General features: G+C 45.0%; 1 protein-coding gene across 5 annotated transcripts in view; it reads right to left on the reverse strand.

The window, feature by feature from the left end:
* The window catches only part of LOC140427995 (limbic system-associated membrane protein-like), a 1,212,363-nt gene that overhangs the window by 710,057 nt on the left and 489,662 nt on the right, over positions 1-12,644 (reverse strand). For all 5 annotated transcript variants that reach the window (XM_072513931.1, XM_072513930.1, XM_072513932.1 and 2 more), the window contains exon 2: positions 9,363-9,595. In XM_072513931.1, coding sequence (XP_072370032.1) covers positions 9,363-9,595 — 233 coding nt within the window. The remainder of the gene's footprint in view (positions 1-9,362; positions 9,596-12,644) is intronic.

The raw sequence follows: 12,644 nt of genomic DNA on the forward strand, positions 1-12,644 counted from the left end.
ACCACAGAGGTGGCAAAACAATGGACGGAAATGGAGAAGAAAGCGGTTGCGGGCAGGCAACTTTGCACAGTGCCCTTCTGTTTCATTGCACAACAGAACCATCAGCCATACGTACAACATACGAGCAGGGCGCAGCCTGTCGAACAACGACAGCTGGAGCAGACCAGCCACCATCCAGTATCTTGATCCTGACAGTGTCTGCCGGGGATAACACGGGCAAATCGGTGGCATGAGCATCATAGCCTTCCTTTTGCTGGTTTCGGAGCTGCTGCACCTTCTGCAGCACCGGGAGGTGATCCAGGTTGGGCAAGTGTATGGCTGGACGTGTTGTCCGCAGGTCCCTTTTCATCAGGAGTTGAGCCGGCAACATGCCAGTGGACAGTGGGGTCGCTCTGTACGCAAGCAGCACGAGGTAGATGTCAGAAGCAGAATCCGCGGCCTGGCAGATGAGCTGTTTCACACTGTGCACCCCTTTTTCAACCTTCCCATTGGACTGCGGATAGTGTGGGCTGGAAGTGACATGTTTAAAATGGTATGACTTGGCAAACATAGACCACGCGTGGCTGTTGAAGCACGGGCCATTGTCACTCATGACAGTTAGTGGGATACGATGCGTGGAGAACGTCTCCTTTCCGGCCTTGATGACGGTCCGAGATGTGAGGTCTGAGAGCTTCACGACTTCAGGGTAATTGGAGAAATAGTCAATAATCAACACGTAGTCACGACCATTCGCACAAAAGAGGTCGATGGCAACCTTGGGCCACGGGGAGGTCTCGATTTCATGCTGCTGGAGCGTCTCCTTGCTCTGCGCTGGTTGGAAGCGTTGACAGGTCGCACAGTTGAGGACCATGTTCGAGATGTCCTGGCTAATACCGGGCCAGTAGACAGCCTGCCTGGCTCTGCATCTGCACTTCTCAACGCCCAGGTGGCCCTCATGGATTTGGCGGAGCAACAAGCTCTGGAGACTGAGTGGAATGACAGTCCGGTCCAGCTTGAGGAGGATACCATCAATCACCGTCAGGTCGTTCTTTACATTGTAAAATTGAGGGCACTGCCCTTTCTGCCAGCCATTGGCGAGGTGGTGCATGACACGCTGCAAGAGGGGGTCTTTGGCTGTCTCCTCGCGAATACGAACCACCTTCTAATCAGACGCCGAAGGGTGCTAGCACACAGCTGCACCTGTGATTCAATCTGCTGGATGATTTCCAGCGGTTCACTAGGCAATGTGATGGAGCGGGACAATACATCAGCGATGATGAGCTCCTTGCCATGCGTGTACACTAAGTCAAAGTCGTACCTTCTGAGTTTGAGGAGGATGTGCTGCAACCAAGGCGTCATGTCGTTCAGGTCCTTGTGGATAATGTGGACCAGAGGCCTATGATCCGTCTCGACAGCGAATGTCGGCAGGCCGTAGACATAGTTGTGAAACTTGAGAATGCCAGTGAGAAGACCCAGGCATTACTTCTCTATTTGCGCATAACTTGTTTTGATGGGTGTCATGGCCCTTGATGCGTAGGCTACCGGTGCCCAGGATGAAGTGTCATCGCGTTGAAGCAGTACCGCATCAATGCCATCTGGCTCGTATCTGTCGAGATCTTTGTCTCCCTGTCTGGGTCGAAAAATGCCAAGATGGGTGCAGTGGTGAGCTTGGCTTTCAGCTTCAACCACTCTGCCTGATATGCTGCCTTCCACTCAAAGGCAGTGGACTTTTTCACCAGGTTTCGTAGGGATGTGGTGTGTGAGGCCAGGTTTGGGATGAACTTGCCCAGAAAATGACCATGCCCAGGAAGCGCAACACCGCCTTCTTGTCTTCAGGGACCTTCATGGCTTTGATGGCCTTGACCTTGTCTGTGTCCGGGCACACGCCCTGCTGAGAGATCTGGTCACATAGGAACTTGAGTGTCGCCATGCCAAAGAAACATTTGGACCTGTTCAGCTTCAGGCCATTGGCATAGACACAGCGGAATATCTGCTGGAGACAGGAAACATGCTCTTCATGGGTCGTGGACCATGTGATGATGTCGTCCACGTACACACGAACCCCTTCAATGCACTCAATCATCTGCTAGATGATGCAATGGAAGATCTCCGATGCCAAGACAATGCCAAACGGCATGCGATTATAGCAGTATCTGCCAAACAGTATCTGTGTGTTAAAGGTGCAGAGCCTTCTGCTGGACTCATCCAGCTGGATTTTCCAAAATCCATGTGATGCATCTAACTTGGTGAAAAAACGTGCGTGTGCCATCTAACTGGTGAGTTCCTCCTGCTTCGGGATGGGGTAGTGTTCACGCATTATAATCTTATTGATATCCTTGGGATCAATGCAGATGCGCAGGTTTCCCGAAAGCTTTCTAACACATACCATCGAGCTGACCCAGTCAGTCGGTTCGGTTACCTTGGAAATGATGCCCTGTTGCTGAAGATCCCTGAGCTGTGCCTTCAGCCCCTCCCTCAGTGGAGCCGGGACCCGGCGTGGTGCGTGGACCACTGGCTTAGCATCAGGTCATAGCAGAATCTTGTATCGATATGGCAGCGTGCCCATCCCGTCGAACACATCCGGATACTGAGCGAGCATGTCGTCAATGCCAGCCTGAAAATCCACATTGGAGGATGTTGTTGTGTAAACCCGCTGCACGAGGTTCAGCTGCTTGCAGGCATGTGCGCCAAGTAGGGATGCCCTGTATGGCTTGACAATTTCAAAACGTAACCGTGCATGGGTGATCCGGTTGGAGATGAATAGATGGTAGGATCCCAGTGCCGTGATTGCATTTCCGTTGTAGTCCAGGAGCCTGCAGGCTGCTAGAAGGACCTTGGGGGGGCTTCTTGATGCGTTTGAAATCTGCCTGTGCGAGGAGGTTGGCAGAAGCACCTGTGTCCAGCTTAAACTATATGGACCAGTGGTTGACCTGCATCACCGCACGCCACTCGCCCGCCGAATCCACAGCCACAGTTGTGCTGCCAGAATCAGAATCCTCTAATCGTTGTTGCACACTCTGAACGTGCCGTCGTCGGAATTGGGAGCGCTGGCCCCTGACTGGTGGTGCAGACTTGCACAAGGCTGCATAGTGTCCAGGCTTCCCGCAGTTCAAACATCGCCTGCCTCTTGCAAAACAGGGAATTGGTGGCCGCTTTGCACCAGTTTTCTTGGTGTAAATCACCATCGTTTTCATGCCGGTGTGGGACTTAGTCTCCCAAACGGAGAATCCAGCCCCTTGTTTCATGTTTTTCTGTCTGAAGACTGGCTATCCCAAAATTGTTGCATTTTTTGTGCTAGATTTTCCATTCTGATGGATTGCCTTTTGAAACAGAAAGTTGTGAGAGAAATTCTTGTCTGCATGGAAGCTCCAGTAAATGGCATCATTTTCAAAAACAATCTTAGCCCGAGAAGAAGAAAAAGTACTCCTGACGTCTGCTTTTCAGTCACTAAGTAATTTCAGGAGGGTGTTGGTGCAAATGACTGAGTGTTCAACTTCCAACCATAGCTTCAAATCCAAAGGCGGCTTTCCATTTGAACTTAATTCCTTTCACTGGGTGAATTCCATCAGCCCAGAGCCAGGCTGTGATGGGGTTCCACGTAGAAACAAAGCTTTCTACCTTTTGGAATAAAATGGCTCACTTGAAGTGTATCTATCAGCCTTGTGAAGCACATTGGAATTTGACAGCAGAAAGGCTTATAGGTCAGATAGATCTATCCTCCAGTAATCTATATTGCAATATAAATATCTTACATCTGCATGCATACCCTGTTAACATCCTGCATTATAAAATTCTATATCTTGCATTTATAATAGAAGTTGCCAACATCAACTTGTCATGTTATAATTACACCCTTTCTCAGCAGAGACATTTTCAGTACGAACACTGGATGGGTTGGTGTGGGAATGGTTGTAATTGCAATATGACAACTTTTTATGTTATCATCATAATAAATATGAACATTAGGAATTTATCATGGCAAAATAAACATCGGGAAAAAGTTAGTTGGGGATATTTTAACCCAGCTCACCTGGTGAGAACAAGGCCAGAGGGCAATTAAATTCAACTGGGAGAACTTTCACCTCAATAACCTGATATTTTTCTGTAGTTTGTAACCTGCTCTTTTGGGCAGACATCTAGTTGATGTCAGTGGGGTCCCACTTTAAATACACAGATTAGAGTCTGATCTCCAATTTTAACCAGTGACCCGAGCAGGGAAATCATTAACTCCAGATTATGCCCAGGATTTGAGACCTTTCTGTCCAACATCTTGTCAGTAATCTGCATTTCAGAATGCTTCTGAACCCTTAAAGCCAGAGCTAATCAAAGTCAACCACCACAGTCATCTAAAGTACTCTGAATGGAAGCTCTACCATTTGGTGTAGCCACAAGCGAAACATTTCATCGGAGCAGTAGGATAAGTAAACAAGCACACATGACAGGAACTGAAGGTTTGCACAATGGACAATTCATAGGAATTTTGGTTAACCATTGGCTACAGATGGAATATAACAGTTTGATAATGTTAAGTTATGTTCCAGATTTGCTGTTGGTCTTTATATTTGTCGAGAATTGAAAAGTAGAACCATCATTTTAGGCTGAAGAAAGTCAATTGATGGTGACAAAGATGGAATGGAAGGGATGGATCAAGTGCACCACTCTTCAGTGAACTTGTCTTTGAATACTCTGGCAGCTAGGAGCAGTGCTGGTTGATGCAACTCTTGGTCTTTCCCTCTTCTTGTTTCCCAGGTTGATCCTCATGATGGAAAATTGGATATCTCTTGTTTTCAAATAGCCAACAATAACTGGGTGACCTGCTGAAACAATGGTGGCACTGATGACTTGCATAAGACCAAGGAAACATGACAGTTGCCAGGAAACTGGGTCAGATCTGCATGATTGTGCAGCCTGTAGTCACAAAAAAATGGAATGTTGTGCAAGTGGAATCCGATCATTAAAGATGATTGGCTGGTGATGGGCAGCAAGCAACGTAAAGAGAGTTTCGGCGATGTCACTTTGGACCTCAATGAAACTGCATTGCATGAAAGGCCAAGTGTTGTTTCATTCTACTTTTCTCTGCCCAAGAGGAAAGTGATATAAGTATTGCTCCACTTTTTTTAATATAAATTTAGAGTACCCACTTCTTTTATTTTTCCAATTAAGGGCAATTTAGCGTGGCCAATTCACCGACCATGCACATCTTTGGGTTGTGGGTGTGAGACCCGTGCAGGCACGGGGTGAATGTGCAAACTCCACATGGACAGTGCCCTGGGGCCGGGATCGAACCCGAGTCCTCGACGCCGTGAGGCAGCATTACTAACCACTGCGCCACAGTACCGCCCTTTAAGTATTCCTCCTCATGTTGTGTGTCTTGGTGACCTCCTTTTAGAGGAGCTCTAACAGACCAGTCATGACTACAGTACAAATGTTGAGAAGGCAGTCAAAAATAGTACAGCACCAGCTGGAGCATCTCGACAACAAGGACTCGTACATCAGACTCCTATTTATTGACTATAGCGCCGCCTTCAATACCATAATCCCAGCCAAGCTCATATCAAAGCGCCAAAACCAAAGACTTGGCTCCTCACTCTGCAATTGGATCCTCGACTTCCTGACCCACAGACCATAATCAGTAAGAATAAACAACAACATCTCCTTCACGATAGTCCTCAATACCGGGGCCCCACCTGGCTGCGCACTTAGCCCCCTACGATACTCCCTATACACACATGACTGCGTGGCAAAATCTGATTTCAACTCCATCTACAACTTTGCTGTTGAAACGACCGTAGTGGGTCAGATCTCAAACAACGATGAGTCAGAATACAGGAAGGAGATAGAGAACCGAGTGGTGTAACGACAACAATCTTTCCCTCAATGCCAGCAAAACTAAAAAGCTGGTCATTGACTTCAGGAAGCAAAGCACTGTACACACCCCTGTCTGCATCAACGGGGCCGAGGTGAAGATGGTTGACAGCTTCAAATTCCGAGGTGTGTACATCACCAAAAATCTGTCCTAGTCCACCCACGTCGATGCTATGACCAAGAAAGCACAACAGCGCCTATACTTCCTCAGGAAACCAAGAAATTTGGTGTGTCCATACTGACTCTTACCAACGTTTACAGGTGCACCATAGAAAACATCCTATTTAGCTGCATCACAGCCTGATATGGCAACTGCTCGGCCCAAGACCAGAAAAAACTATAAAGAGTCATGAACACTGCCCAGTCCATCACACGAACTCGCCTCCCATGCATTGACTCTGTCTGCACCTCTTGCTGCCTTGGGAAAGCAGGCAGCATAATCATAGACCCTTCCCAGCCGGCTTCCAGCTTCTTCCATCGGGCAGGAGATACAAAAGTCTGAGAACACGCACTAACAGATTCAAAAACAGCTTCTTCCTCACTGTTACCAGACTCCTAAATGACCCTCTTGTGGGCTGATGGACTTATGGACTGATCTGATCTCTTCACACATGCTTCACCTGATGCCTGTGTCTATGTATTTACATTGTGTATTTTATGTTTGCCCTATTATGTATTTTCTTTTCATGTACGGAATGATCTGTTTGAGCTGCACGCAGAACAATACTTTTCACTGTACCTCAGTACACATGACAATAAATTAATCTAATTCCAAATCCAAATCAAGCAGTCAGAACTATTTTTCAGTCAGGAAACACCAAAATGTTGACCAGCGGTCTCAAGTGTTAAACTAAGGATTAACCATTATGTAATGGATGAGTTCTTTAAAAATTGCTGGTGAGGATTCTTCTGACCAACAGACACATGTCACCAGACAGTTTATCACCTAGTGAGTTAGATGTTGAGACGGCCCAATATTCAAAAGAGTTCAAATGTAAGACCTTTATTTTCATAGTTACCAGTGATTTAAATAATTCTGATGTGCAACCTGGATGCCTACAGAGTGGCCTGATTCAATAAGTGGGCGGTGCACTTATAACATGCTGGGTGGGAGGCACATGCTAATTGGAAGCTTAATTGTCTGCTTTCCACCTGAAAAATGGCAGAGGCGCCAATGAAGTTCTGGGATCCCATGTCCCATGTCCTTCTGTATTTACAAATGAGAGGGGCAATATTGTTGGAGAGGACAGTGTGAAACAGATTGGTAAGCTCGAGGAAATACTTGTTAGGAAGGAAGATGTGTTGGGCATTTTGAAAAACTTGAGGATAGACAAGTCCCCCGGGCCTGACGGGATATATCCAAGGATTCTATGGGAAGCAAGAGATGAAATTGCAGAGCCGTTGGCAATGATCTTTTCGTCCTGACTGTCAACAGGGGTGGTACCAGGGGATTGGAGATGGCGAATGTCGTGCCCCTGTTCAAAAAAGGAACTAGGGATAACCCTGGGAATTATAGGCCAGTTAGTCTTACTTCGGTGGTAAAAGTAATGGAAAGGGTACTGAAGGATAGGATTTCTGAGCATCTGGAAAGACACTGCTTGATTAGGGATAGTCAGCACAGATTTGTGAGGGGTAGGTCTTGCCTTACAAGTCTTATTGAATTCTTTGAGGAGGTGACCAAGCATGTGGATGAAGGTAAAGCAGTGGATGTAGTGTACATGGATTTTAGTAAGGCATTTGATAAAGTTCCCCATGGTAGGCTTATGCAGAAAGTAAGGAGGCATGGGATAGTGGGAAACTTGGCCAGTTGGATAACAGATAGAAGTCAGAGAGTGGTGGTGGATGGCAAATATTCAGCCTGGATCCCAGTTACCAGTGGCGTACCGCAGGGATCAGTTCTGGGTCCTCTGCTGTTTGTGGTTTTCATTAATGACTTGGATGAGGGAGTTGAAGGGTGGGTCAGTAAATTTCTGGTCACCTCATTTTAGGAAGGATGTGGAAGCTTTAGAAAAGGTGCAAAGAAGATTTACCAGGATGTTGCCTGGAATGGAGAGTAGGTCTTACGAGGAAATGTTGAGGGTGCTAGGCCTTTTCTCATTAGAACGGAGAAGGATGAAGGGCGACTTGATAGAGGTTTATAAGATGATCAGGGGAATAGATAGAGTAGACAGTCAGAGACTTTTTCCCCGGGTGGAACAAACCATTACAAGGGGACATAAATTTAAGGTGAAAGGTGGAAGATATAGGAGGGATATCAGAGGTAGGTTCTTTACCCAGAGAGTAGTGGGGTCATGGAATGCACTGCCTGTGGAAGTAGTTGAGTCGGAAACATTAGGGACCTTCAAGCAGCTATTGGATAGGTACATGGATTACGGTAAAATGATATAGTGTAGATTTATTTGTTCTTAAGGGCAGCACGGTAGCATTGTGGATAGCACAATTGCTTCACAGCTCCAGGTTCCCAGGTTCGATTCCGGCTTGGGTCACTGTCTGTGCGGAGTCTGCACGTCCTCCCCGTGTCTGCGTGGGTTTCCTCTGGGTGCTCCGGTTTCTTCCCACAGTCCAAAGATGTGCGGGTTAGGTGAATTGGCCAATGATAAATTGCCCTTAATGTCCAAATTGCCCTTGGTGTTGGGTGGAGGTGCTGAGTTTGGGTAGGGTGCTCTTTCCAAGAGCCGGTGCAGACTCAAAGGGCCGAATGGCCTCCTTCTGCACTGTAAATTCAATGATAATCTATGATTAATATAGGACAAAGGTTTGGCACAACATCGTGGGCCGAAGGGCCTGTTCTGTGCTGTATTTTCTATGTTCTATGTTCTATGACACAGGACATGGGTTTATCCTGAGTGCGTCAGATTTGTTCTGTTCTGAACTACCACGTAAACATATGATGTAAACAGTGGTCCTTGAAGAATTTTTCAACATACTTCTCTGAGTGTGGAACTGAAGGGAGGAGGTGCACTCCAGCTACTGTTCACAACCCACATGACTTCCTCCTCTGAAGTCTCTGTGGCAGCACCCTAGCCGATATCACTATCCTTACGACTGGACAGCTGATTCTGGGGCTGTCACTGGAGGCCGTAGCTCACAAGTACAATCCTAATGAGGTTTGCAGACAAATCTACTGTGGTCCTCCTACCAAAGTCATTGGTGTGTGTTGCACCAGGATTGTGTCCCAACTTGTGCGTGGTTTGGTGGGGAGGGGTGATCATGGAGACATAATCCAATTTCCAGCCACACACATTTACTTTTAGATTTGAAATTATACTCCAACTCTTTAAATTCCTGTGTGACATGCATATGATTTATGGTTTATAGGTCTTAGCAGTCAGATAGGTATTAAGCCCCATAAATTAACCTCATAAGACGACAATTGAATTACCAACCATTCACCAAACTCAGCACCGTGCCTTTATGAATGGCTGCTGAACATTGAGACAACATTGATTCCTTCTGCAGGAGCATTCATATATTGTTGTGGCAAATACTTGAGCAAATAAATGGCACAAATACCTTACCTTGTACGATCAAATGCACTTGATAGGTCTTGGGGTGATGCTGGGTCTGTACTGAGCATGTGTAAGGCCCTTCGTCAGATACATCCACCTGCTGAATCTGAAGGCTATACTCTAAGCGAGCACTGGTCAATAGAGTCACTCGAGAGTCCAGGGACCATTTATCATTTCCAGCAAAAATGATATTAGATCGGTTCAGCCAAGCAACCTTAGAGATCCTGTCATCAACATAGCACCTTTAAAAAAAGAACAAAACTTCCAATCAATTTCGCAAACAATAGCAACTAAAAGAAACAGCTAAAATACCAGGGAGTTCTAATTCAAGTGTCTTCAAAGCTTTTAAGCTGTTCATTCTAAGGGCTACTATATGGGAACATACTGTGTCTACATTAATTATATGGGGATAACGGATGATAACACGAAGTGCATGAAGAATATTCAATGGGCAGCAATGGATTTCAATAATTTAGCATAAACTGAGAACAAAGATGTGTCAGTCATTTGAACTCCCAAACTGGAATACTGGCACAAATCTTCAACCAGACATCCAGCATGCTTTTTTTCACACATTTATACATATGCAGCCAATTTTTATACAAAGCTATATTGCGACTACCTTTATCATCGTGGGCCAATTAGACTAGTTCTGAGTGATGCTGAGCCATACTAATTACTCAACCATGAAATATGAACCTATAAAATATAAGAGTTAGATATTTGACCTGATGAGTGCATTGCAGGGCATTTTCAATCTCCATATGAGAGTACTGTATATTTCTCCTAAACTGTTTTTGACAGCACACAAACAAGTCCCAAATCAGCAATGATGATTTTTCAAATTCATAAACTGAGTCCCCAAATATTTTTCTTCACTTTCTTCCTGAAAATAATTCTTCACAAAATTAGACACAAATATGGTTATAACAGATCAGTGATTCCAAAACATAAGACAATTTAAGCCAGAATGTACAACAATAAGTTATATTTTGGAAATGCTACAGGGTGTGTGGTATTTTAAAATACATTTCAAGGAATCGCAGAAGGTTGTCTTATAGTTGGGATCAGTTTAAATGAAATATTGGATATGGTTTCTTAGTTTGGTTTCTATTATGAAAACTGTAATATGTACAAAGTATCTAAGAAAATAATACAATGAAAACTGCTAAATCAGAAATGTTTTAGTGATCTTGGGTGCGATCTATTGGCTATGCTGCGCCAGAAAAATAGCGCAATGTGGCCAGTAAATGACAGGAGACCCCACTCTCGGATCTACCCAGCTCACTATGCCTTGTGAGATCTAATGGAACAAATGGATCTAACGAAACGGCATGATGTAAAGCCCGCCCATTGTGGGCAGGATCACTTTTTGGCAAATCTGTATATTAGAGCGTTTCACTCTAATATTCAGTTCTCTGAGGTAACAAAGCCATTGGGATCCATCCCCTTCACCTTGGAGACCTTGGGCGAGCACCGTTCAGTGCTGGTCTCCACAGATGGAGACTAGACAGTCGCGATGTGAAGCCCACCCATTGTAGGCGGCATCACGTTTTGGCAAGTCTGCACATTAGAGTGAGACGTCTAGTCTTACTCTAATATTCAGTTCCCTGAGGTAATCAAGGCATTGGGATCCATCCCCTTCACGTTGGATGAACGCCGTTCAGTGCTGGATTCCACAAACGGGGACCAGGCGGAATGGCACTCGTGGGGTTTGCCCAGAGGATCGGAGGCCCCAGGTGCTTGCCCTCTGGGCAGGGTGACACCCTGGCACTGCCAGCCTGGCACCCTGGCACTGCCTGGCAAGCACCGGGTGTTCGAGAGATCAGGACGTCATTTTAAAATGGTTCACCAATCTCATGCTGGACTCAGGAGTTCCGGTGCGTGGAGTTGAATGCGGCCTCGGGCGCGCGTTCCCCGCTGAGGCCCCATATCTAAACAGAAGGGCGTTAGACAGCGGGTCATTTCTCGGCACTGCGAGCAGCAGGAAACACGTGGCTAAACACACTCGTTATTGGACTCTGTTCATATTTGGCAAGATCGGGCCTCTTCCTTCTATTTTAGCATGGGTTTGTGTCTCAAAATAAATTCATGACAAAAAATTACTATCAGTTTAAGTTTTCTATCACTGAGCCACTTGCACTGCGCTCACAGGTCTACTTTGGATTTAATTACGCTTTATTGTTGCTGAATGCGTGACTGTGGTTGTTATTAGTTATAAATTGAACATTCCCGTACCAGCCTCCCCGAACAGGCGCCGGAATGTGGCGACTAGGGGCTTTTCACAGTAACTTCATTTGAAGCCTACTTGTGACAATAAGCGATTTTCATTTCATTTCATGACCATCATGAGGAATATATTGTATGGCAGCACCAGCTTTGAGAAAAGATTTATTTTCGGCAATTTAATCAATTTTAAGCACCTCCCCAACTTTGAAAATATATCAGCTGAAACACAGAATAATTCGACATTTTTCAAGATGCAAAGTTAAAAATTTGAGTTTCCTTTCTGCAGATTGGCATAGGGAATGTGCATTTTTAGAACACAGCCTAAAATACTGCTGGTGAAAAGCTGTCGTTTCATAAATGGATGCAGCCTGCTTCAAGGCACTATGCAATAACAAATAATGAAGCATGCACCATGCAGTGATGAATAATGCACCTCAGAATCTGATTTAAGACACTGATTTTGGCTACCTCATCATGTGAATTTTTATGCCGCCTCCCAAAGCACTTTCTCCAATGCATTCTTCATGGCTTTATCATTTTTCAATTTAGCAATAATACTGCATACTTTGCCTCTTCTAATAATAGTGTAACTGGGGTTAAACAGAATTAATTTTGGTGACCTTGAAAAGCACAGAATTCAATAAGGCACATTAAACCTTTTCATATATTTATTACAGACTACTACTCAAACATTAATAAAGGAAGCCAGGAATAAATGTGCAACCAATTGTGTCATTGACAGCGACTTTGTCAAAGGATCTTTCACAATTTCTCTCCCATCCCCAAGTCTATCCTTCCTTTGATTACACAAGGAAACTCAATTTTGTGATTCAAGAAGCAAAATAAGATATGCAAGATAGGATATAATGCTAGCTATCTTCCATAGTGTTGCTCACAGGCAAAAATATGAAAATAATTCTTTGTATTAATAACTTCCTTGGGAATGTTGACTTTGGGCGATAAGTAATATGGGTGCGATCAACTTTGCTGCTTCTTATATATCTCTCAAATTGAACTGAGAATTGGGAGATATGCATATTGAGCAGCTGAATTGAAAGTTTT

This window comes from Scyliorhinus torazame, chromosome 8, assembly GCF_047496885.1.
Source record: "Scyliorhinus torazame isolate Kashiwa2021f chromosome 8, sScyTor2.1, whole genome shotgun sequence".
Lineage (NCBI taxonomy): Eukaryota > Metazoa > Chordata > Chondrichthyes > Carcharhiniformes > Scyliorhinidae > Scyliorhinus > Scyliorhinus torazame.